At 39.9% G+C, this 27,525-nt stretch overlaps 1 protein-coding gene across 1 annotated transcript; it reads right to left on the reverse strand.

Moving 5' to 3' along the window:
* Positions 1–1,059: 1,059 nt before the first annotated feature.
* On the reverse strand, positions 1,060–27,442 carry METAP1 (methionyl aminopeptidase 1). The gene is made up of 11 exons (XM_027738166.2): positions 27,300–27,442; positions 17,679–17,730; positions 15,542–15,654; positions 13,774–13,834; positions 12,552–12,643; positions 11,745–11,828; positions 10,090–10,228; positions 8,241–8,372; positions 5,709–5,852; positions 3,326–3,391; positions 1,060–3,161 (listed from the first exon to the last, which is right to left on the reverse strand). Exons 1-11 carry the CDS (start codon positions 27,417–27,419, stop codon positions 3,001–3,003), a joined length of 1,164 nt encoding a protein of 387 aa, XP_027593967.1. The 5' UTR covers positions 27,420–27,442; the 3' UTR covers positions 1,060–3,000.
* Between the last annotated feature and the right edge of the window lie 83 nt (positions 27,443–27,525).

Raw genomic sequence — 27,525 nt, forward strand, 5'->3', positions numbered from 1 at the left:
GCTTCTTCCCAGCTTGAAGAACTGATGTCCTGTCCACGGTGTAGCTGAGCTTCCAGACTACTCTGTCCTGCAAAGCACTTGACTGAATGGAGCATGTTTGAAATAGTTTTTCTGAAGTTGTTGATCAAACAAAAGGACTCAAACACAAGAGCTCGTATTGCATGTTTGATGGTCAAGGTACTGCACCAGTATTGAACTGCACCATCTAGACAATGGTAAGAACTTTGGTGGACAAAAATTTTCCACCAAATGACTGTATGTGAAATGTGCATGTCCTCTGCTGGCTGTCATGTAAAATATGCAGTTTTTCACCTCTCCTCATGCTGTTACTTTTATTCAACACTATCAAATCTTCTGTCCTTAAATATTCATGTCAAATTGCAGAAACAGCATGAAGAATTTCCACACTCTCTTACATGATAGCAAAGGGAAAATATTTTAAAGAGATTGAACTAATTGTAGGATTATGTTTCTGGCAAAATTGTATATAATTTCTAAAAATGGCATTAGAAACCAGATTTAAGTTGGGGTTTGTATTTAAATGGATAGCAACTTACATAAGAATCAAAAATATTTAATTTCCCCAGTCCAGTCAGCACAAGTCTAATATGTCATGTTCAAGCAAAGACACAGATAGGTGAAAAATAGCTTTTCACAATGTTTTTATTTAGTAAGTTTTGTTCTGTGATGTGCCATCTCATGTTGAAAGAACTGGTATAGATGCTAACTAAGCTTTCCACTCTTTTAAAAACACTGTAGTAGTATGGAATCAGTATAAGCAGTTATCATGCTGTGATTCCCACTTATAGGCAGAAATGCATAGCATCATAGATTGCCTGTATTAAAAATGTGCAGAGCTAAATTTGGTTGTATTGGTGCAACAACAAAGAGGTATTCAAGTGGCACATGTGTGGGTTTAAGAGTGAGTTTTAAATGGTTGCATGCACCTGCCAGTGCAGCTTGCACTACTGCAAGCAAACCTGGATATAACTGAGAATTCTATGTGTGGTTTTGGATTACCAAAAAAAAAAAAAAAAGAAAAAAAAAAGGTTCTTTCTGTTAAAAGCAGCTGCAACTTTTATTTTATAGACCAAAAATGAAGCCCCCCCCCATCATACACACACACATAGAAAAGGCAAGACCGTTGTAGCCATTCAAGTGAATGATATGGTGGGCAAACCTCCAGGACAGTCATCTCCCCAGTACATCTCATTCAACACAGGTAATTCCACTCAAGTACTACAGTCTGTTTTGTTAAAAATCTATACACACACACGCATATGCACACACACACGCCCTGTATGCATCATTTCAGGTCACTTTACTGCATAATTAAAAATAATAATAAAGGTAATGAAAAGATCGCAATGATACTCTTACAGCAACAGAGGTCTGAGGCACTCAGGGCAGAGAAGACATTTTCTGGCAAATTTGGGAGTACACGAGTCCAGTTCTGTGAAGCACTAATTAACCCCTTTTCCCTAATTACCTAAATTCTGCAGTGCCAGGGGGAGCCAAGGGTATGCAGTACTTCACGTTCTTGGGTCTGTGGCAACAAATCCAAGTACACCTTGTAAAAGGTGTATTTTGTGCCCATGATTGTATGATTTAATGTCTGCATTGGTTTATTTCGTGCATTACAGTGGTGTAAGACTAAGTCTGCAATGGGGTCTGAAAAATTTTTAATTACAATTCAGAAGAAAAAACAAATCCCCTCAGCAGAGAAACTAAAGATTATGGAAGGGAAGTGAGCATGGGAAAAAAAAGGGGGGAGAGAAGAGAGGTCTAATCAATCCACTCTCCTTAACATAACAGTTTCCAGCTCATCATGACCCATTAAAAAAAATAAAGGGGTATATATACTAACACTGCCCACTCTATACCCAGTTTGAGGAAAAAAAGATCAGTTTTCATAGCTGCCCCCCTAAGACTTTCCAAAAGCATGAAACTCACTCAACTGAGGGGGGGGGGGAAAATGACCCGTTTAAAAATTACCAAAAGAAAACAAATACAGCATTGAACACATTTCATTTTCACACACTCAGACTGGTTTTGAGATATATACTCATTTCACTGTAAGTCTTGCAAATCCACTCCCCCACAGCTACTGTGGATGTACCTTTAAAAAACGCCCCACAGCTAACACACGTAGGGATCCCATGAATCATGGGATCTTTTTGGTTCTTGTTTCATTCCTTTACCTAGGCAAGTCTGATACATCAGCTTCACCAAGCTTTTGGAGCGGGAGGCTGCCTGTAAGTACCGCTTCGCCAAGAAGCAGCTTATTCCAGGGAGCTGCATATAGAACAGAATTTATTAATTTTCTCTGTAGGAAGCCCATACTATCCAATCTCCATCAAGAGAAACAAGTCCTGCCATTAACACAGTGTGTCACCTACAGCTGGAATCACCACAGAAGCCATCAGCAGAGAGATGGGGACAGAAGTAAGGTAGCCTGCTTTCAGAAGTATGTGTCTTTCTCCCTTCTGCCCCCTTCTCAACTGATAAACAAACAAGGCCCAGCCCATTAGAACAGTATCTGCAGAAGCAGGAGCAAGTCTTTGGAACTAGAAATGTTTAAAATCTCAGGTGCCACTCATATGCCAAGAGCAACAGGGCACACTGAAGTGGTGAAAAAAACCTGGATCCCAAAATATCAAGTCCCAGTGGGAAAGGTTACCCACACTTTTCTAGCTAATATCATGGCAGCAACAGAAGCAATTGTGGGTCTAATTGGAAGAAAGGTGCTAAAGAGATAATTAAAGAAAAAACGAAAATATAGTGTGAATGTTGTAGGTAGGAGGAAAGAAGAAGATTCTTTCCATTCTTCTCTGCTTTTCCAGACATTGGGTCAGGTTCTTCAAGATATTCCTCTTATCTACAATCACTGAGAACAAAGTAAAGGATGAAATCTTTCTATTCTGTACTCTTAAAAAAATGCATAGTACAGAGACAATAAAAAGTATGTATCGTTCCGATCTCCCTGCTCAGCCTGGGGTCTCACTGGGACATGAAATGGGGACGAATACTATCCAGCCGCCGGGTCAGGATCTCACAGCCTGTGTCGGTGACCAGGAGTGTGTGTTCAAACTGGGCCGATCGCTTTCCGTCTCTCGTCACCGCAGTCCAACCATCAGGCCATGTCTCATCCTGCCAACCACCTAAAAACAGAAATGGTGACTTTTTGCCAGTCTTCAAGTAACAGATAACAGTTCCCCAAAGAGAACTGGAAAAATCTGTCAGCTACACAGAATAGAACCAGCATCCTATTCCATCACTACTGAAGAGTAAACAAGAGTAACCATTTTATTGCTAAATTGCTCACCTTCACAGATCATTGGTTCAATTGTAAATACATGACCTGGCTTCATGACTCCAACTGCCTTATTTTCTGCAATAAAATAAACACAAGTTAGAAAAAGGGATACCATCTTAGTAAATGAATGAATCCTTGTCCTAGAATAATACTGTAGAGTCAGAAAAGCCCTTCCAAGATGACCTGTTCACTTGTCCATTTTTACTTCTACATTAAAATTTCCTTTAATTCTTTCCTTCTCCATCCATCCTCCAACACTAAAATATTTATTCAAGGAGCTTAAAATTAATTGCTGTCTTTCTCTCCAACAACAAGAATTTCAACCCTAGCTCTATAAAAACACTGAACAAATGTAATACAGGAATTTCTGCACACTTCTATAATGAAAAGCATTACTTTAAAAAACCAATAAAAAGAAGCACTTAAGATACCCAAAGAAGGCTTGAAACCTCCTTATTTGTTTCCACCAAGCCATTAGCTCCAATATGGTCAAAATATGACAGCGGTTAAGTAATCCCATGACTCCATTTATGCTCCCCTCATTACTCTGGGTAATGGGGTCATAATAGTGTCAGGGTGACAATGCTGTGTTCTTTAGCTAACATAAAATAGCAAAGAATTTCAAGGCACCCAAGACAAGAAGACAGGAGCTTTTTGATGTTATATGCACCAAAAATATTTAGGTGGAGGCACATGAACTGAAGCACAGCACGACTCTAGGAGGGTAGTTTGACTGAAGAAAGGTTTCAGCCCTTTTCCACTGCCCTGTTTCACCTAGAATGGCAGTGCAGCTTAGATGTGACTCGGCCTGAGGGCTGCAGGATTGCACAGGAACCATCAGCTCCAAGCTACTTTGCTGCTGTAGACAATTTGCATCAATTTTTACACACAGATTCTTCATCCCCCTAACTCTTAATTGTGTAAATTTATTAAACTGCCTCAACCACGTAGACGCTTTAAAAATCTCAGACATCAAGCTGCCACAACAGCAACCAGAATATTTTTCTTTTACTTAAATGGTCTTGTCTCTGTCTCAATCATCTTCTGGTATTTCTTGTCTCAACACTTACATTTAAGTTCCTGGTCTTCTGCATCTGAATAAATTTTGTCCTTTATTCCCTGTAGTTTTCATGGTTTTATTAAATAATTTAAAGGCTTATAAAATGAGCTTTTTGCTTTTCAAACTACTTTCACAGTAAGCCAGAAATAAGCAGCAGCATTCTTTTTATCTCATTTTCTCATGAGCCTTTAAGTCCCTCAGATCTTTCCACTTTGTTTTTGCTGTGAATCTGTATTTAAAAATACCAGGAAAAAAAAAATCCTGCACCTTTCTTTTTAGGAACACCTTTCTTTTTAGAATATTTGCTCAATGAAGGGGAAAAAAAAAAGTTCTAAATAGCCAGGAAAGAGAGGAATTTTCTTTTTCTCAGACTGAATTTTAATTGGTATAAAATGCTCTCCATCTCTGAAGAATCCAGATTTTCTTCATTCTACACAACAAAAAGTACACAACAGGAATCTTGATACCCTTTTACCCCACAATTAACAGATTTTTTCAGATGTTCTCTGAAAAAATAACTTAGGGAAATGATGACTTGAAAAGTCAGGAATCAGTAGTCTATAACCATAATGTGTTAAAACTCATTAGGAGATGAGAAGATGGAGGCACCTGTCAGGTCTGAGAAAATAAGTGACCTGTCGAGGAAGCTTTACAGCTCAAGTGAGTGTGAACTGTTCATCACAGCTTCATGATATTTACTCTATCCTTAGTTGTCCACTGGCATTTAGCTGTGGATGCTGTTCCTTAGTCCTGCTGGAAAAACTGTTACAGGGCCATGGGTATTTCCAAAAACCAGCACTGCTGGCATTATTCCTCCTCTGCCAAACATTATAAAGAAGCTTCCAGGAGTACCAGATCACAACACTCAAATGAGGAAACGTAAAGAAACAGGATCCGGATTCAGACACAACACCCATCTATACTATCCAAAATGCTTTTTATTTACATCTGGAAATGGGAGTAAGTTTTTGCTTAGACTTTCTAAGGAGACAAACATTTGCCTGTTCATGTCAGACAAGAATGTCTAAGGGAATTGAGTTAAGAATTCAGGCAAAAACTTTGAGCACTTAACCCGTACAGATGAAAGCTGACACTTACCTCTGGTGTAGGCACAGAATGTTTTATTATATAATATATTCACCTTATTTAGGTTCATAGAGGATGCTATTGTACAGAGTTAAAAAAAAAAGAACTCCCAAGTGCCAAAAGGCTAACTTGATCACTGTCAGGCAACATGCTACTTTAACAGAATATAATCAAGAAATAAATTGAGTGCATTCACTGCAAACCCCCTCTTGTCTACAGGACAGCACAAAGGGAATGAATACTCACTGGCATAATGTGGCACGTTAGGGGCCGTATGGAAAAGTTTATGGATTCCATGCCCACAGTAGCTCCGAACCACTGAAAATCCATTTGCTTGAGCGTGTTTCTGAATGATGTTTCCCAGTTCTCTGTACCGAACACCAGGTTTTACTGCAAAATTAAGGAGATATAGATGGAAATTTAAAGAGCTTTCCTTCCACATAACTAACCATCAAACACCATCTCTGTAGCGCTCATGGCTTGTATGTCCATCTGTTCTAGTATGTAACTTCCTATGATCACTTAATCCACTAAGTACATAAATGAGTGCAATAACATGAGAGAGGGAGGAAATGGTCTCATATAAAAGAAAAAAACAAGAGAGAAAGAAGAAAACTCCTCTTCCACAAGAACACTATTTTCTTCCTTTCATGGATGCAAATGCTTACACCCTGAGCTGCAGTGCTTCTTGCAATGAATGTATGAACTATATTTTAATACACACTTACCCCTCTACTACTATGTGAAAAATGTACACAAAGGACTAAGAATGTATTAAAAAAAAAGAAAAATGGGTATCTCTACTCTTAGACAAGATTCTCAATGACAACGCTACAGCAAATAAGTGTGTTCGTATTCAGGGCTAACTTTTTTGACAAGCCCTTTGAGAAGCCTTAAAGAGTGTGAAATGCATGAAAATGGTGTGAGAAATTCACTTTGAGCACTTGGACAAGGGAGTAATAATATCATAAAAGCAACAATGTTTCATCCATCGGCTAATGAAGATTCATACCAAACGCAACCTTGAGCCACTAAAAATAAAAAAATCATGTAAATGCTTTTTCAAGAGCATTTGCAACTCCCTGAGTATATGCTGTTCCTTCAGGAGCCAGATGTCATGTGGTTGTGTGAAGCCACCTTAAGCAGGGTTCACATAAAGCTAAAACTTTACATTAAGAAACCATTTAGTTCAATTCTCTGCTAATGTAAGCAACTACAACTGAAATCTCCATGTTAAATTTACAGAAAATAACAAGAAAATCAGATTACTGAAGTATGCATGCTTTTCCCAAAATTAAAAAAAAAAAAGTCTGGGCAAGAGATTAATCTGTTGGTTTTGTACCATCTCCCTTGGGCCTGACAGCACAAGCAACTCATTTCAATGCAGCAAGGAGCCCTCTGCTTCTCTCTTATTCAGCTCTCCTAGTTAGAGCTCTGCTGGTCCAATGCCAAGAAATTAAGATGATTTAAGGAGGGGAGAGGTGACCCTTTTTAACAGCTAAGACACTCGCTGCCAGAATCCCTACTTGCAGGCAATGTCTAAAATCCATTAAAACCTGTTACAGCATCTAAAAAGATGGTAAAGAAAACTTACAGTGAGAATTTAAATCTCATTATAATGAACACAGAGGGGAATTTCTGTCATAGTTTATACATCAAAGCCAGGAAATAAAAAGATAAGAGACAACACATGTAACATTTGCTATAAAAATAAAAATAAAAGTACAGGAGCAAAGATAAACATTGTTCTGGTTTAGCTCGGAAAAACAAAGCAGTCATTTCAGAACAATAATCCCACATAAACAGACAATCTACATTCTTCACAGCTCAACTCTGCAGTATTTTTGTTTGGATCATACAACGGATACACAAGACATCATTCCTATGGCTTTCTGTCTTTTCAGCTTGGCTGGCCATCTCCAAATTATTAACCAAATTTATATTCATTATAACTTTTTTTTCATTTACTTTTGATTAAATGCAAGTTTAAAGCCTTCCTATAGAACACCTTAAACTTCAGTCTCTAGAGGCCTTAAAGGGAGTAAATTATATTGGGAATTTTAAGAAGCTACAGGGTATAAAAGATACAGATGATACAAGTATTTCCAGGGACTTTGGAGATTTTTGTTTTTATTTTCAGAAGTTGAACATGACTGAGTTACCTTTCTCTCTCATTGTATGTCTCAATACAGCTGTCCTGAGTTATAACTAAGCAATATAGTTGAAGTTCTGTGCGTACTGAAGGATATGGATCTGTCTTCTCTGGCACATTCCCACAGCTGAAAATCAAGAGTTCTAACTTGCTTTATGAAATAACCATCATGTTTGGCTGGGGTAAAGAAATATGTTTAAGTGTTCAAAAGGTGTTTTACCTTACTGGTTGACTGTGCAACACCATACAAATTATAAAAGTAAGGTCTTCCAAAACACACTTTTGCTTGTAATATTCTCTAACCTACTCACATCAAGGATGTCTTATTCATCTAACTAACAGTCAAAAAAGGCTGTTTCCATGTAAATATAATCATCTGTGGGTCAGGTCAGCATTGAGTACATTTTTCTCATCAGTTCACATTCCAAACAGGAGTTGCAACCGCTGCCCACAGAACTGTGTCATTTGAAGGATCACTGTATTATACAACATCCATCATCTGCTGGTGACAACACACCGGTGCTTCTGCGTGCGGCAAGAGAAGTCACTCTGGGCAGTGGCAAATACGAGCAATCACATTTGAGAACCAAAACCTTAATGCTTTGGGCTCTGGTCAGAGGGTTTACCTGCATCGATGGCTTGCATTAGGCACTCGTAAGTTGTCTGGACAAGTCTCCTTGCACCCTCGTCAACTTCTCCAACATAAAACGTCTCGTTCAGATCTCCGTGGTAGCCATTGCGATAGACAGTAATATCCACTGCAAAGAACACAAGACATGTTGGACTATGAGCACCGTATTCCTCACTTCTTGATTTGTGAAGGGACAAACACAAACATGTGAAAATGGGGTATTCTAATTGTGAAGTCAAGATTACTTCACAGGTGTAAACTCTTCCAGCAGAATCAATCTGTCATGCTTATCTTGTAGATTCTATGGAATTAATTAATAAGATAGTGTTTCACTGGTCAAACATTTGATGTAATAAAAATGACTAAACCCCCTTATAGAAGGCGTTCTCTAAGGCTGAGGTACAGCCTTGGCAAGCAAATAGCAGAGACATAAGGCACTGTGTAGATGAAGCCAATCAAGTTGATTAGAGGGATGAAGAACCTCTCCTATGAGGAAAGGCTGAGAGAATTTGGATTGTTCAGTCTGGAAAAGAGAAGGTTTTGGGGTGACCTAATTGCAGCCTTCCAGTACTTGAAGGGAGGCAATAACAAAGATGGAGAGGGACTTTTTACAAGAGCATGTAGGGACAGGACAAGGGGGAATGGCTTCAAAATGAAATGAGTAGGTTTAGATTAGGTATTAGGAAGAAATTCTTTACTGTGAGAGCAGTGAGGCACTGGAACACATTGCCCAGAGAAGGTGTGGATGCCCCATCCCTGCAAGTGTTCAAGGCCAGGTTGGATGGAGCTTTGAGCAACCTGGTCTAGTGGACAGTGTCCCTGCCCACAGCACGAGGCTTGGAACTAGACGGTCTTTAAGGTCACTTCCCACACAAACCATTCTATGGTTCTATGAACTGAGCCTCTTAGTTTGGACTCCAGCAACGCCAGAAAAGCTGGCAACAGTAGAGAGCTGTGCAAAGGCATCATCTTTGAAATTAAAGAAAGATAAAAGGAGCTTGGCACACATTGTTACATGTACACATCAGCCAGACCAAACCTCCCCTAGAAAGGGGCAGCAATCATAAGACTTTTCCTGAAAAGGCTGGTACCCACAGCACTGAGATGCAGACTTAGTAGCTATTATTACATGCTAATATATATCAAATATCTGATCATCTAAAATGATTCCAACCTGCTTCTAGAGGCAGGCCTGGGACCTGCTGGATATTTATTTATGGATAAGAGAAAAACAAACCAATGCAATAAAAAAAGGTTCAAGTGTTTGTACGAAACAATTATCATTAATTTTTGCTGCCAAACCAGGATGAAAATGAAAACAAAAAATGGTCAAGTAATTTATAGAAGTATCCCTCACCACCTAAGAAGGTGTAAGTACCTTAAGTACCATGAGCAAAAAGCAACTGGTACTGTTAGGATGCTCAAAAAAAAGGATATGTTTTTCAATACACACCTATACCGTGCCTCACCATTAGGATCCTTTACAGTCATCATAATCATCATGTCCACAGCAAAACCATAAGGATCTAGAGCCATCTAATTAAGAATTCACATAGAACTAATCCAGCTGAATAATTCAGTACACATTTTATTCACTATATATATATATAGCCTGGAACAACTGGGCAGAAGAATTATGAAGCCCTAAAGTGGATCAAACTTTGCAAGTTATTTTATTAAATAAACTCACAAATTTAATAAGAAAAAATAATAAGAAATAAGAAAAAAAAGGTTCTCTTAAGAAGCTATTTCAATTACGTTGTCTGCGAATGAAAACACCTCACTGCATGGTTTTAACTGGACAGAAGGTAGAAATGTTAAAGGTCAATTTTCACAGCACTTACCATTAACGATATCTCCTTCCTGCAACGGCCTCCTGTCGGGAATTCCATGACAGATCACTTCATTCACTGACGTACAACACGACTTAGGGAAATTATAATAATTCAGAGGGGAAGGATAGCAATTCCTTGCAATACAAGCCTAAATAGAGAAAAGGCAATTTACACTTTACATCAGTAAGTTCTGTACAAAGAAAAAAGGTAGAAAAAACATAAACAACAGCTTTACAGTAAGAATGATAGGCTGAAAAGCAGTGACTCTTGAAAATAAGACTCTTCAAGCATTTCTTGGTATTACAGTATTTTGTTATGCTTTGCATTTCTTACCAGGATGAAAGTAAAACTACTTCAATTTTGTTTCTGCTCATTTTTATGTTCAACTACAGATGCTGAAATATTCAGGTTTAAAACAATGCATGGCAATATTTATTCAGTTAAAAAACCAGTCATTTTCAATTACTGTTTTTAAGCACCCGGTCTAAGACTCTTAAGTGTTTTTGCAAGACACACAAACAAAGTAACATTTAGCACCACTCTTTCACCCCTAGCTTTAAAACCTTAAGCTGCTTCCCTGGCACTCTAATAACACTTTTGGTATTTTTGCAAAATGGACACATTTTATATATACTTACATATACATACATACATACACTTTGTGACGTACTGAGCAAAATACTGGAAAAAAATATTGTGTTAACTTTTTTTTTTAATTTAAAAAAATAATACTGTTTTAAAACTGCAAAGTACCAATTAAGGATATCAGTCAGTATCAACAGTCTGCCACACAAAAGTTTCCAGAAACTGCTGAGGAGAGGTAACATCATTTTAACTACTAGTTCTTCATATCAGACATTATGGCTAAGCAAATAATTTGGTTTTTAATGCAGTTCAACACAAATCTCTAGCCTAATGAAACCAGAGTAAGTTCCTTACAATCTTGGCTCAAGAGCTGCAAATGCAGATAAAAAGAACCACAAAGCTCTCTAACAAACTTAACCATAATCGAATCGTTCCCTTCGTCACAGTGGACAGAAGCATCCTCAATTATCGGACTACTTGATTCATAGAAAAGACAGCAAAGAAAAAGAAATCACACAATTCAAATACCTATGAACAGTTAAGCCAGGAAGATTCTTGAACATGTATTTCAAACACTTCACTGGACTGTGGCTTTAATTTGTCTGACTGCACCAAAAATCTTGTTTCAATTCTCTCTGAGGCACCTCGGTTTTGATTCCAATCATAAATAACTAAACTTTCTCCTCTGTACATTTTAGCCAACAACAGAGAGCACAGGAAATCCATGGCTTACAAATTATATATAATGGTATCTGTGGAGCAAAAAGGGTTTAGAAGAAAGAAAATTATATGATGCTAACTGAGAAAGCAGGTGAAGAAACTTAGAAGAAACCTGAAGCCAGAAATCATGGAAGCTGCTGATACAGAGAGAGGCCCACGAGTTCCTAACTCATTCTGAATCTCCCATTGCGCTGGAGCACACTTCTACCATCTGCACTACCCACTAGCTTCAAACTGGGAAACAGTTCAAAAAAAAGAAAAGGAATTCATGCATCAAAGAAAACCACACAACAATCATTCAAGAACAGAGACAGCAGAAAGCACTTGGAAACACCAGAAGAAAAATAAAATAATCTTACTAAATGGACAGCATGATCAATTTCTTCAGTAGTTACTCCTGGTTTCACCATCATGGCAGCAACATCCAATACTTCTCTAGCAAGCTGCAAATCAAACAATTTAAAATAGATTTAAAATTGATCTATTGGCCTACTTTTAATTATTTAAAATAGGCCAGGACTACTCTCCAGAAGATTAGCAACTCATTTTGACAGCTACACTGAGATTGCTAGGAAAGCTGTGTGTAGTTGGGCTCTAGAAAGACTTTGAGACGTCTCCAGGTTACATTACTAAACCACATCTGTGAGATTTGAAAATACCTCATTTAAGATTTTGGCCACAATTTCCCTGAATATCATAATCTTAAATCAGACTACCTAAATACATTTCAAAGTTTGACTTCATGCACAAGGAAGTGATTACAACTGAACAGCTCTTTTTCAAAAATTGTTAGGGACAGGGCTTTGTTTTGCTGTTTTTTAGTTTTTACACAGTACTCCAAGAGAGGAAAAAATTCTGTTCTCATTTATGCACTATAAAACATATTCTTAACAGCAACGATGTCTCAGCCACAGATTGTCTCACTAGTAATAACAAAGCCAGGAAACAGATAAAAGTCATCTTTCTGCTTGAAAAACAGCATACTATGAATAAGGAGCCACAAGGAGAGAAAAAGCAAGAAAACATCAAGTTTCCTGAACTATTTTTCAGTGCTCTACAGTGGTTTGAAAGTTGGTACTCTCATACGTGCTGTCACAAACTGGTAAAATCACTACAGATTTTTAGAGAACAAAGGCACTTTGAAACAAAAATCAAAACCCCCTTACCCTACACACTACTCGCATCCCTTCTATATCCTCAGATGACAGTATTTTTATTTGAGAGGTTCCTTTTAAAGCCTGTTCTGATTCAGACATTCCTGAAAAGGGGGAGAGGGGAGGAAAAAAAAAAAGAAAGAAAAAACCCACGTTATACACAGAGGAGTGATTAATCACTACGTATGTCCAATCAAGCAACTTCCTTAGCGTGCCAATGGCAATGAAGTACAGACTTTCTCACCACAGACTAAAGTAACGAGCCCACCAAACCATAGCATTATCATCATTATTCAGATTAATTTGAATTCATAAGCCTTCCACAATATTGTAATGCCCACATGTGCTCAGAAGGCCCATTCACTTACTGCATAAACACAATCTTAAAAATCAGATTTACACGGAAATTATTTTACTCATAGAAAATTATTTTTAGCTGCTTTTAGAAAATAAATAGTAATAAATAATATTCTGAAAGAGCCATAAAGGATTATATGAGCTTGTGAATATATCTGGTTATACTACTGCACCAATCATCTGATAAAAACATGTAAATTCTTCCTAGCAAATTCCGTGCAAGCTCAGCTTTATAGATGAACGACACCCTAAAATACAGTATTTTGTGTTGTTTAAATACTTACATTCTGCAAAGAATAACTAAAGAACAGCATAAGATTAAAAAATAATGCTAACATACTTTATAGCTGCTCTTTGGGGAAATACAAAGTACAAATACCGATATCAAAAGGGGAAAATATCAAAACAAACCAATAAGCAAGTAATGCATTCCCTCTGTGTCCAAAAATAGCTGGAACTCATACATGAGTTTTCTTCTGGGAGTTGCTTACTGCAGGTTTTTCTTTTGTTATTTCATAACACATTTTCTACAGTTACACTGATGCCACTGAGAATGGCTTAGAATTCACCTGTGACAGTCAACTACTTGTTGTTTGTTATGAAGTCAACAACAGGACTGGGACATGTATGTTTAGGGTTTTTTAAATTCCCTGAACACCTCTCAAAGATAACACAAACTTTGGACTTCCAAAAAATACTTGTAACCATTATTTTTGAAAAATCAGTAAGTTAACAAGAGGAAGAAGTAAAGTGAGAAAAACAGATAGAAGAGGTTCCCTTCTCCAGTATCTCCTTCGTGCTTTATAGGCTTTTTCGATTAAAAGGAAAATAGAAGAATAGAAAGCAAACTCCATAATTGTGATTTGTTTCAAGTTACCTAGTGGATGATCAGCATAGTCAGGTCTCTGAATATAACTTGGCACAGGTCTTGTTGGCGTCTAAATAAATCACAGGCAAAGCTGGTTAGGTTGCAAGAACACTTACTATAGTCACAAAAACTCATGCAGCAAAATTAAATACAGTAAAATATGGCTAAGTCCACTTAGAAAAGGTTGTGAAGTATGCAAACACTGCAGAACAGTTCAAATTTTTATTTCTCAAACACTCTCCTGTTACTCTTTGTTGCCTTCATATTATACAACTTCTAGTATCCAACTCCACGCTTTTGTAAAAATCAAACTTTTATGTTTAAACTAAATTGGTTTTATGACATATTATCCCTGTTACACCGCAGTGTTTTTTCTGCTACTTTCCAGAGTACAAGTGCACTGGTTCCAAATACATCCTTCCTCTCTCTAGCAACATTGCTATTTCTAATCATCGCCGTATTCATTAGCACTAGTTTCGTTTGCATCAGTCCTGCAGCAGTCAGAAGACAAAAAAGCCAATGTTCAGCAATAACATCACTATTACTTGGCCGGTGAAATATCCAAAACACCCTTTTCTCCAACAACACTAACAAACTCACGTGGGCTCAGGCTCTGTTAATCTGTTCTCTGATAAGCCTGTAACAGATGGAGAAGACTATAGAGGGGATGCCACTGAGGCAGCATTTCCAGCACAGGCCAATTAGAAGAGACAAATGTAAGCAAAACACCACTACTCCTGTAAAAAAGCTTCGGCTTATTCCATATACAAACTTGTACCAATTCAAAAACACACCTATACTGAGGTCATCATCTTCTAAACCCACCTTTCATAGCCAAAGATCTTACTGACCTCTAGTGCTGGAGATTACTATAACCTCTGTTCCTTCAAAAGAGCTGTTCACCAGTTCAGTCACCAGGTTATTTCAAACCACTAACGTAAAATAATATAAAACCATTTATTTAAACTTTAAATTAATTCACCTGAGTTTTTCTGAAAATAGACTGCTTCATAATTGGCGAGGACACTAAACAGCTAGGAGACATCATATGAACTAGCAGTAGCTTTCTTGTAAAATAAATGTCAGCTAAAAGGTATGAGCTTAAGCCTGTTACTGATGCGTGTTACCCCACTTCTTTAATTTTAAATATACCAAGAGATAGAACAAGTTAAATCAAAATGAACCACAGTAAGGACAGTCATATATGTCCCTGCCATCAGGTTCAGAGTGCTTAAGAAGCTTGCCTCTCTCAGCTAAAATGTGGGAGGTAATCAGGTCAGGAGTGGTCCATTAGTTGTTACAGAATCATAGAATCAGCCGGGTTGGAAAAGACCTCTGAGATCATCAAGTCCAACCCTTGATCCAACACTGTGGTTACTAGACCATGGCACTAAGTGCCACATCCAGTCTCATCTTAAAAACCCCCAGGGACGGAGAATCCACCACTTCCATGGGCAGTCCATTCCAATGTCTGATTACTCTTTCTGTAAAGAATTTCTTCCTAATATCTAACCTAAACCTGCCCTGGCAGAGCTTTAAGACCATGCCCTCTTGTCTTACTGAGAGCTGCCTGGGAGAAGGCAACTCACCTGGCTACAACCTCCTTTCAGGTAGTTGTAGAGAGTGATGAGGTCTCCCCCCAGCCTCCTCTTTTCCAGGCTAAAAAACCCCAGCTCCCTCAGCCTCTCCTCACAGGACTTCTGTTCTATGTAGCAATGTAGCAGTTCTAGGTAGGAATGTAGCAGTGCTGGAGTAAGGAGTGGCACCTACTGCTTACCAGTGGATAGTGTGGCCTGAGTTTACCAGTATATCGATACCCAGACCAGGGATTTGTGTTAATGTCACCTTCCAGGGTCCATGAAGACACTTCACGCTTGGCTTTTTCATCTTCTGAAAATACAAGAAAAAGTGGGAAAAAAATTGCAGCAGCAAGATCAGTCCTACTTAAGAATAAGAACTGTGGGGTCTAGAAAATGACTTAGAGGTACGTAAGTCTAGATCTGACTCGTTCTGGCATTTTAGATATTGATACACGAAAGCATAACTAGCAGTTATCATTTTGTATTGCCCTTAAGTTCTTCGCATTCGAAATTCACAATTTTCCAACTCTATTCAATCACAAACTGGGGAATGTCAGGACTTAATGCACAAATGAGGTGTAGCAACTAAGTTGTTCTTCATTTGTAGTTTTATAATCTAGTGCTTGTTTTCATTCCTGGGAAAAAGCATATTTCTACAGAGACACTCACTATCCCTTCAATTAACACTCTTGCACATCCTTTTCTGTGATCTCTCTTAGCATCCAGGGACAGAAATGACCTGAGGTGGGAAAGAGACCACCCAGCTGTCAGTTTTGATACATGGAGCCTGCTACCTCTCCAGAGCTGATGAAGGGAGTGCAGGTGCTGCCACTTCTGCATTTCTGGACAAGCACCGTGCACACCTTATAAGATGGTCCCAAACTGCTGGAGGTTCCCAGCTCTCTTGACCTTGTGAAATTCATGCCTGATGTGGTCCAGTGACTAACTTCATTCACAAATAACACAGTCCTAAGAGGGCAGATTGAAGACGTTTATTTAAAGGCAAGTAGATTGCAAGCATTACCAAAAGGAGAAATATTGACTCAGAAAGAGGAGGTCAGGATTGAGGAAGAGCATGGTAGTATTAATCTTTAACTCGTAACATGATAACTTGTTTGTTTTCTCTTTTTATATCTCACCAGGATGAAGAGATGGCAAAAGGTCTGCCATACCAAGCCCTAATGTGAATTCCTCAGTCTCTGTGGCTTACATCTGAGCCATCTGCTCACATGATATTCAGTTTAGATGAACCACTGAGAAATAATAATTTAAAAATCCAAACTTTTTCATATCCATGCAGATGCAAAGTAATAGGATACAAAATGCAAGCGTGAACTATGAGATCCCTACACTGGGAAGGCAGAACAAAGGAATACATTCGTAATTGTCTGTACTACTCAAACCTATCATTTGATATTTATTATGGAAAAAGGAGCTTTACTGGGTTTTAGAAAAGGAGGTAAATTATTCGAGGATTTGAATTTCTGACGTCCTACCTCCCTTTAAAGCAGGGCTTAATGAAGACAGGCAGGGTGATGGGGGAGAGGAGGCAAGGGGGGCAGAACTGAGGACTGCTCTCTTTTTGGTTTTAAACTCATAGAGTATTTTCACTACTCAGATAAGGCAGAATCTACCAGTCTACTCGTATTTGTGTGCCAGAGCTACCAGCTGTAACTAAGGCATACAGATACTCTTATTACCTTTAAACTCAGGAAAATCCTAGTTATGACACATCCTCCTATCAATGGCTGCACCATGCACACAAGCATTTTCCCTTTTTTTTTCCAAAGGGGTACACTCCAAATTGTACAGAGCAGCTGCACTCTGACTTGCTTGAAACACACCAAGTGTCTGATCACAAAGACTTTGCACAGACATTTCCCACTTTATTGTCTTTTACTGCAATAGACGCCAAAATGCTATGAAGGAACAAGTCTGAAATAATGATTTATTATTCTCCTTGCCCTTTATTTCAGCATCCTTCTTTCTCTGTTCATACACCTGCCAATGTAGCTCAAGCAATAATTCATACAAATAGAAAAGTGTACAGAAAGAGAGACTGCTGTGCACTTCCGTCTCTGAAATTTTACACAACACTTTAGATTACTGCAAACTGGTCAAAACTTCAGACATGCAGAACCCAGTGCCCCATACCTTGGAAAAAACCCAACACCATTCTTAGACAAAGAAGCACAGAACAGCTGAGCTTGGAAGGGACTTCTGGAGGCCATCTGGTCCAGTCCCCTGCTCAAGCAGGGCCACCCAGAGCTCACTGCACAGGACAAAACCAACTCAAAACAATATTAAAGTGGACTAAAAAAAGAGTGAACTTACTTGCTTTCTTGTGTAATAACTTGTGAGTGGCCCAGCTTCCCTTAAAGCACTCCTAGAATTGCAAACAAAATATGTGTTTTAAGTAGCATTAACGTGGTCATCCTCACAAAATAGAGAAGCAACTGTATTTTAAAAGAAAACTAGAAGAGTGTTTTATTAACCCTTGTAGCAACATGCATGAAACTGCTAGTCTTAACAATAGAAAATACTACATTCAAAAGTTTATTAACCAGAATAGGCAGAAAGAGCAGTCAAACACTTGTGGTAGTGAGATACATTGACCTAATCTTATATACTAAATATTGTCCCTTTATCATTTTAATGAGTAACTAAGCACCATGGTTGCTCTGGGTTGGCTGAAGCACAGAGTCTATCTCTGTACATGATCTTACAGCATTGCAGCGGGCAGGATGGTCCTCCCTTGGCTCCTACAACCAGCCATCTCCTCCTGCTAACTGCATCCCTTCTGCCTCCTTCTCCAGCACAGGAAAGCAACAGAGATCAATCAGCACAATCACAGGGGAACTAATGAAGTAGATTAAAGGGTGGGAAATGAAGGTTGCTGAACAAAAATAGGAAATGGAAAGAAAAAAAAAAGAGAAATGTGAAATGGAAATCAAGAAAAGAGTGACTGTGGAGGAGTCTGGCTTTTTCTCTTTTTTCCAAGCAATAAAAGAGCAGTATCACAGACAATGAATCAGCAACGGGGCAGATGGAAATGGCTGGCAGCTGGAGAAGAATAAAGAAAGATTAAGAGGAAGGAAAAACATGAAAAAAGAGAGAGATTTAAGCAGAAAAGCTGCAGAAGGCAGCATTAAAGGTGATCCTTTAAGGTGCTAATTAGTAAATTACTCGGGTTTTAGCAGAAATTCTAATTGAATGGCTACATGCACTCAAAACAACCATTAGGAAACAGCTAATTCCAATAATTTACAATAAAGAGCCAGGAAGCAAACTGTTTTCCTTTATAAGGAAAGACAATACTAATGCTGAATCATCATTGTAGAACTACCATCCAGAGCCAACAACTGATTCAACCTAATGTATACAACACTCAAGCAGTCCAAGACAACAAATCTGTAAACTAAACCCAGTGTATAACATTCTACCCCTGCTTCACAGTTGCTACTGAGTGGTCTTAGCTGTCTGCTCCTGTCGAGCCATCTTCTCCCCTTTTCCTCTTTAGTTCTTGCAACCAGTAGTTACCAAAATGCCTCCTCAAAAACACAGTAAAGTGGTGCACAAGTACACCCACGTTCAAAAAGACCCTGCTGTGTGCTGTTTCCCTCATTACCAAAACCAGTTGCTTGCTGTCTTCTGCTTCCTACGCCACATACCAGGAGTCACCACGCTCTCTGGACCAGCACAAGACGTGCTGTGGCGCTACGAAATGGTCTGTCTGTGCAACAAGATGCTCTGAAACCAACATTTTGGATGACCAGAGAGAATGTCACTTTGAACGAGCAGCAGGAGGTTTTCCTGTACAACCCACTGCATACAGACCTTTGCAATGCACTAATTTCTGTTTTCTGTTGGAGAGCTGGGAGAAAAGGAGCAGGTTTTAACTGAGGCCTATTTAAAAAAAAGAAATTAAAAAGCTAAAAACGCTATTTTCAAGGACACTGGAAGCACCAGTATGGTTTTAATCCCCTTTCAAACGTGAGGTCTCTGTTCTGAAGCAGAAGGATTACACAACTAAGGACTTAGAGCAGCTACCAGGTATGCAAACCTAGAATCCACTTATTTGAATACAAAAGAGCATTTGGTGAATGAAGATGTACATAAGCTGTGGTAATTCCTGGCTGTAGTTCATTCTCTCCTTCCCTATGGAATTTTGGGATATACTCTCCAATGTTGTTCCTTTGTCCTATACCAACAGTCTTTTCCTCTTTGATGGCCTATAGCCAGAAAACACCAGGCAAACACGGCACCACTGACAGTACCCTAACCTGACAACAGGCTCCATTTGGGCTTTTTATCCCCTGCAGCTGCGAACAGCCGAAGAGGATCCTGCATAAGGCTGCCGTGAGTCTGAATTTTCCCAAACACGATTCCCAGATTCTACTTGCCCTCTATTTCTAGAGGAGCGGCAGCTCCGTCAGAACTCCTAGAGCACAGCTCCACAGGAGCTGCTGTACAGCGGGACATCCCAGACGTGTGGAGATGTGGACATCCATCCACTGCAACAAGCCCAGCGAAGCAGTAAGTCTAAAGCATTTTTGTGAGCACGGGCTATTACATGTGCAGTGTACAATTAATGAGTATCTCTGCCTTGGTCTGACACCTTTGGAAGTCGCTCAAAGGATATGCTGAACATCCACCTACAACCCATCTATTTTGTGTAAGATCAGTCATACGCTTCCTGTAAGCACTGGACTTGCCGGGTACACACAAATTATTTATATTCAACAACTTACTGCACAAGTACCACGTTGCACATGACTGCAGAGCTCTGCCTTGGCAATTCCAAATAAAACTACGGCAGCTGTCATCTCACGGGTTGGAGAATCACAGCCCTGGCAACAAAGCACTACCAAGGTACTACTGCACATTGCAAGCACCCTCACCTTCTATACCTCAGACTTCCTGACAAGCTATGGAAGAAAGTTGCTCTTTCTCTCCACCTGGGCCACCTTCTGAAAATTTTTTTGAAAAAATGATGCTTTTCACGGAGCCTTCTCCTGAGACATCTACTTCAATCTTCCTATTACCATTGCTGTCTCCTAACGATTCTTCCACGTTCCTATGCCCCTATACAGGTCAGGATAGAAAATTTTCAATGACTAAATAAAATAAACCTAGAAAAAAAATATCCAGGGTGATTTTTAATATTAAAATTAAGAAAATGAAGATTTTTTTTTTCCTGATATGGTGAAAAAAGGAACATGTAAGATGGCATGGCTATATTTTAAAATATTAAATAGCTTCATGGGGGAAGTACGCAGGAATAATATGAATTTGGCTTCAAGTTTCTTGGAAGACTTTCTGGATTTAATTTCAAAAACTACATTATCCATCAGTATGCCTGATATTAATACCCCCACCCTTCTTACCTGAAGCATTTTTCTTTTTATGGAATGTGGCTTTTATATAGCGAACAGGACAGACTTGGAAACACTGGAGAGGACTGTACAAGAAGAGAGGCTAAATGTACGACAAAAATGAAGGCAGAGGGGTAATCCTTGATTTGTTTAGAGCAATCCTGAGTACAACTATTCTATCAGTAAGAAACCTTTAACAACATTTCTGGCTTCAAGCCGTTCTTAAGTCAATCCCACCAGTTCTGTGTTTACAAACAAGCTCAACACAGTGTTCATCAGAACCTGTGCATATATGAAAAGGTAACCAAAGGCACAACCAGCATTACCATCCGGAAAGATTCCTTCTGGATCAACTTGTGGAAGCCATGTTATTGCTGTAAATGATTTTTACCTTAAGGACTCAGCCCAAAATCTATTTACTGGTTGAAATATTGACAGAATCATTCAGCATAGCAGAATTTGTTTTACAGTACAGTGCATTTTCATTATTAACACAATGATCACTACTAAACAACTTAAGCTTTCTTTTTTCTTTAAATCAGTCATTGAAAGAACAAAACAAAACCCTTTAAAAGAGTTACTGAACTAATTAGGAAAAAAAATTCCGCACTATGTTTATCGTCATCCTTACAGTAATAACAGAGAGTTTCTTATTCTTTCAGTTCATGTATCCATGCAACCTGATTAAGAGGTGGAAAAGTACAGCCAACTGCAAATTCCAGAGGAGAAAAGGATGCTAAATCAACCAAGATTAGGATACTACTACACTGCAAACCTCTGTATAGCACAGATATAACCAAACTATATTTAAATAAGCCACCCAGAGAAGTTGTGGACACCCCATTCCTGGAAGTGTTCAAGGACAGGCTGGACGGAGCTCTGAGCACCCTGAGGGTGTCCCTGCCCATGGCAGGGGAGTTGGAAGTAGGTGATCTTTAAGGTCCCTTCCAAACCAGGCCATTCTATGATACCCAAGCACAGGAAGCTATGAAGGCACCACAGCACAGAATTCAAGGCATACTCATAAATGGTGTTTCTGAACTGCCTTTGCATGGGAGTAGATCATTTAAAGTTAGCTCTGGAAACCCTCTATCAGCACTTTCCAGCCTTAAGGCTGGCACTCCTCTTCAGGCTCCCCTTCCCCTTCGGATATGGCTTCTTTACACAACCCGGCATTCGATACTGTCAATACACCTATTAGCAGGTATACAAAAACCACCCCACTGTACAGTTAGAGAGAACTTGTGTCCAACTGTCACAAAATTACTGCCTCCATCCTCTGTGCTCATCATTTAGAGCCACTGTGATGAACTTCCAAAAATACCTATCTCATAGCAAAAAAAAGAAAAAAAAAAGGAAAGAAAAGACAGTTGGAACCAAGACTGTGGGGACAGACTGTCTGTCTCTTTGCATGCCATTACACCCTGAATTGTAATAGACAAACATCTAGGAAACAGTGCCAAGCAGTACACTGTATTTAAAAATATTTTGAGCAATCATTTTAATTGAATTTACACATGTCCTTTAGAATGTAAAATTGTCTTGGGCTTAATCTGACATCATGCCGTTTTGCTTAATGAGAACTCGTTTCTAACCAAATACCTTGAAGGTATGCAAAACAGAAGACAAAAAAACCCCACTTAAGTACAGCATTTAGCTGAAGAAAAATATAAGGCTATCAGTGAGATATATATATAAACCACACAATACAAATTAACTGTACATTTTATCCATAAATACAAATATGTCAAGGAATGCAATAGGTAATACATCTGATGCTAAAATAAAACAGTTGCTTCTTTTCAGCATGCTGAAATCCTTCTAGGGCAGTACAAGCCCACAGAAACAGCCTCCGGCCTGAAAACTCTGTACAAAATTCCCAAACTAGCCTAAGCAGCATACATGAATAGTCAGTTTTCCGGAAAAGTCAAATATGTGTTTTCAGATTCAACTCCAATGGAGGCAGCTATACGCAGCATGTCGGTATCAGATCAGCTTTCTCCTTCATCTAAAGCATGATCTTAATCTGAGACTCCTAGATCCCACACAACCGAGCCCTTCCTTTGAGGAAGGGACTGCATTTTGCAGCTCTTCAGATTTACAGAGATATACAAGTGATTTTTGGGAGTAGTGAAGGAACAACAGAACAAAGAAATACAAACTGGACTATCCTTTCAGTATATTCAACACTAGCTCAGAAAGCCTGCCTACAGGAGTCTGAAGTTTTACTCTCAGAAAGTTATGAGGGCTCACTTTCTGTGCCTCAACAATAATCAGGCATTTAGCTCAGACACAGGTATTCATGGTGGTTTATAGGCAATTAAAAATGTCAACTTCCTGATGAAGGAAATCTGTCAAAAAGATTTTCTAGAAGATAGTATCTGCTGAGTGCCATTTATACCTGAAGTAATCCCTATGTGTTGCAGTTGGATATGAGCAGCAGGTTTTAGCCTATATTCTGCACATCAAAGAACAGTGAACCAAGAATGAAGTATGGCACTTATGTGACAGAGGACAAAAAATAGTTCCATCCAGGTCCACTGCTCCCACCTCCCACCCCCAACACACTGATGGTGAAAGGAAACAGCGAAGTGGGAGATGGGACAACACCAGTCTTCTCTTCAGGACCACAATTTTTCACAAATTACTGTGACCTTGAGTCACACAAGCATCCAGTCCACACCACAGAAAACCTACTGCTTTGTTCAAGACACTTACACAGATATTAGTATGAGAGAGGAAGTTTCCAGGAAAGCAACACAAAATCTTTAACAAGAGATCCATTTACCATTAAAAGGTTTGCATGAAAATGGTAACTGGAGATCTCACGAACAGTCACTACTTTCCCCTTCTTTATCATTAAGCCTCTTCTGGAGGAGACATAGAAGAAATGTAAATTGTCCATTTAAATACAAACTGTTTATGTATACTACATACAATTTACACACAAGTGACTGTGTCTATAAGGTAGATTTTACAATAGCAAATTCATCTTAACAAGAGAAACAATATGCCTGAGACGCGATGCTGCACATCTGTGTTATTTCCACATTCAGAAGCTAGCCTGAATTACTCTATCTAAGATGATGAACACATACAACACTGCAGTAGCTCTCTAAAAAAAAGAAAGCAAGACAGTGAAAGAAGGTAGCCAGTAGTGACAGTACTTGATTTACTAGCCTAAAATATTATTAAGGGTTAACAGCAGACAGAACCCCAAAGCAGAACAGTCCCTCATGTTATACCTTGAAGCAAAAGAAAAAAAATTATGCCAAGGTTCAACACATCACCTCAGAGCTCCTCCACTGCTAAATGCCATCCCTACCCTGTCTCCACTACCAGTTCAAAACCTCTCTGTTAGGTCAGAACCCGGCTGCCTTGGCCCCCTTTCCATGTATGAGCACAAGCACAACTATTATTCAACAGCTGTGCTCAGTTTCCGAGGTACCCCATAGCCAGACAAGAAACAGCGTTGGCTCAAAGAAATCTCAGAGAATGCTGAAGTACTTCAGCATGAGCATTTTCAGGGCACATTAGTGAGGCATATGTTTTGATGCAGAGAGGTGGGAAAAAATAAATTACCAGAATAATAGCCTTTCTCAAGGAAAGGAGAAACACAAATGATAAATCCACTGGGGAAATCATTGTCTTGATGCAATCTACTTGAAAAGTTCAATTCTTTATGTGCAATAATGAAAAATAATGCTTAATCAATCTCCACACTTCACTGAGATTCTCAGTCCTATAATTCCTGCATTTTCTTAGCAAACTGATACGTTACTAATTTATAATCCACATTGCTTCATGCTAGTTACCTTTCTACATCGGTACACACTTTCCTACTGTTTATTCTTAGCACTGGAGAATATAAACTCCTACAAATTTGGGCTTAGCTCTGACTGGAGTTTTGGCTGTATGAAAAAGTCCTTGTAGGCTTCCAAGCAGTTAATTAATAGAGCCTGTGTCCATACAGATGCTTTTACCCCTCAAGGAGACACCGGTAGCTTCTTGCTCCCACCCCACCCTCAGCCCAGAGTAAGTGCCTGCACACCCAACTAACACCACCGCATTCCATAAGGACGGGTTGACTTTACGGCTGGGCCAAACTGGGCCACAACACTCTTCAGCAGCATGTTCCCCAACTGTTTTATGACCCTGCAGTGCACAGCTTTGGAGAGCTAAACCAGCAAAAGAATTAATGCAACTGCTTGTCCTTCATTAAAAGAAAACCCTGAAAACCCCAGAGGTGGTTCAGCTTAAGAGAAATAGTAGAAGTGTGCATCCTTGGGTGCTACATAACAGCATGTGCTGTGAGGTGGAATAATATCCTAGGTCTGTCCGCTCACTAACTTATCTAACAGTTATTTATGCATGTAAGACCACAGTGGAAAGAAAACCACCAAAGAGAGAACTTAGGAAAAGTTTCACAGATGATAACCAGTCCACTGCTGTCAGCTGAAACTTGCTGGAAGTTCAGAGAAAATTTCCTGGCTTTTAATCTCCTTCACCTGTCATGTGCTTATCTGAGCAGGCAGCCAGGTCGTCAGCAGCACCTCACCTACCCCTCCTGCCTGTCCTCGCCAGACACCAGTGGAGGACTGTCCAAGGCTCCTCCATGGCACACACACACCAGATGATAGATGAGGAGAGCTGGAACCTCGGGGCAGTCCCGTACTGGGCCCCACAGAAGGTACTAAGGAGGTGCTGAGGGTCCTTGCTACGGAACATGGGCACTGCATGATGCTTCTTTCCTGTCTTTAAACAGGCTGCTGTTAATTTCCTTCTCTCTTCAGTAACACATCGCCCCAAAACCTTCAAAGCACCTTCCATGTGCTTACCTACTTTACTGATCGAGGCACAATTAGGAGGAATAACACACCCAAGGTCACTCAGAAGTGGGATTCCCAGTTCAATATTTTATTTTCTAGGCAGGACAGCTTTATAAGCATGTAGTCAGTTATCCAGCAGCCTATTTTAACAAGCCAATAAATATTTCAGGTAATTCCCCTTTTAGCTTACAAATATAGCAGATATTTCAAAAGAATTAAACCTAGTATATAGATAACAAAAATCTCTGCATCCTATATGACATTAGCTGATTTGGGGATGGGAAAGAAGGAAGTAAAGATGTAACTAGAGCTCTTCATATTGCCCTGTTTGGTCTGTTAAAAAATAGTTTTGCCATCACGAACTAATATTTGTATATGCTGAAGACACATTATGATGAGTTTTATATCAGACATGTCAAAACGGGTAGTAAAATGTAGAGCAAATCCTCCAAGCCAACTACAAGCTCTTACATGGGAACTAGAGATACAGAATCGTCAGAAAAATTTTGAGTTGCAGTCGATGTAACTTGGCATTGATTTCCAGCATATGGCACAGAGACTTCAGGGGAAAGTACCAGAAACTGTGCAGTGGGTGTGTCACATGCACGTGGGAAGTTTTCCCCTAGTTCTATGCAAACTATAACTATCAGTTTACACCCTAACTCAGAAGAAAACCCTGCCAAATAAATAAGTGAATCTAGCTGATGTGACTGTATGATTTTCTTATGTTAATCTACAAAACTTCAATGATTTTACCCTGGGTTATAATTGTGACAAGGAAGGTCAGCTGTAATCTCTGAATTAAACATGTGTCCTCACTGATTTTGACAGAAATTACACATACATAAAGTTCAAAGGATTGGATCATGTATTTTACTGCGCATTGTAAATTTAATAAAAAAAAACGAAAATACCACCCACAACCCAAAAACCCCACTCAACAGTCATAAGACAGTTCTTTCTATTTAAGGACCACACTCCATTACCACTGTGGTAATAGGTGAGGATGGCCGAGGCCTACAGAATACATTTAATTCTCTAATTTACACGGAGGAGCTGATGGCTGTATGACAAGTGGCCTAACCTGAACCTCCTTGTTAGGCACCTTTAAAGTAAAACATCAAAAGATATATATTAAAAAAAAAAAATAAAAAGGAGGAAAGAAAACGGAATTAAAGAAAAAAAGGAAGAGTATAAAATAATTTTCAAGAAAACCTCATAATTTAAAGAAAATCTGTTTTCAGAGCAACAAGTCTCCCAGTGTCTATCAAAGCCGAGCAACTCCAGAGCCAGAGCTGCTGCAGACACAGACACGCACCCGCTGGAATTTGATGAGCACGTCTCATTTTGTCCCACTAAGCCATTATTTTTAAGGGGGGCACAGGGACCACAGACACCTCCAGGCAGAGAAACACACGTGCCCCCTCTCACGAACGTCCCGGCCGCTCTTTAGCCCGCTCAAGTCCCGCATCGCCCGTGGCCACGAGGTGCGACGGGGCTCCCGCCCCGCCCGGGGCCGCCGGCCCGGCACCCCCGGCACCAACAACCGGGGAACCGAGGGGGAACTTCGTGCGGCGTCCCTGCCCGGACCCTCCTGCCCGGCGCTGGCCGGGCCCGGGCGGGCAGGGAGGCAGAGCCGGGCACGCCGGGCCGGGCCCGGGCGGCCGGGAGCCGGCGCGGGGAGCTGGATCCTGCGCCCCGCCGCACGCCCGGAGCGCGGCAGCGCGGCGCTGGGGCCGGGGGAACCTCACCTGGGAGCAGAAGTAGGAGCCCTGGATGCCCAGCTTGAGGCAGGTGGGACACTGGAGCTTGGCCTCGCTGCTGCAGCCGGCGGTCTCGCACACTCTGCGGGTCTCCACCGCCGCCGCCATGCTGCCGGGCGGCCACGGGGGAGGAGCCGCCGCCCGGAGCTGCCGCCGGCTGGGGCGGGCGGGAGAGCAGCGAGGGAGGGCAGGGAGGAGGTTGTGAGGTCTCAAA

The sequence above is a fragment of the Pipra filicauda genome, unplaced genomic scaffold, assembly GCF_003945595.2.
Source record: "Pipra filicauda isolate LSUMZ 115617 unplaced genomic scaffold, ASM394559v2 scaffold340_size778089_pilon, whole genome shotgun sequence".
NCBI classification, from domain to species: domain Eukaryota; kingdom Metazoa; phylum Chordata; class Aves; order Passeriformes; family Pipridae; genus Pipra; species Pipra filicauda.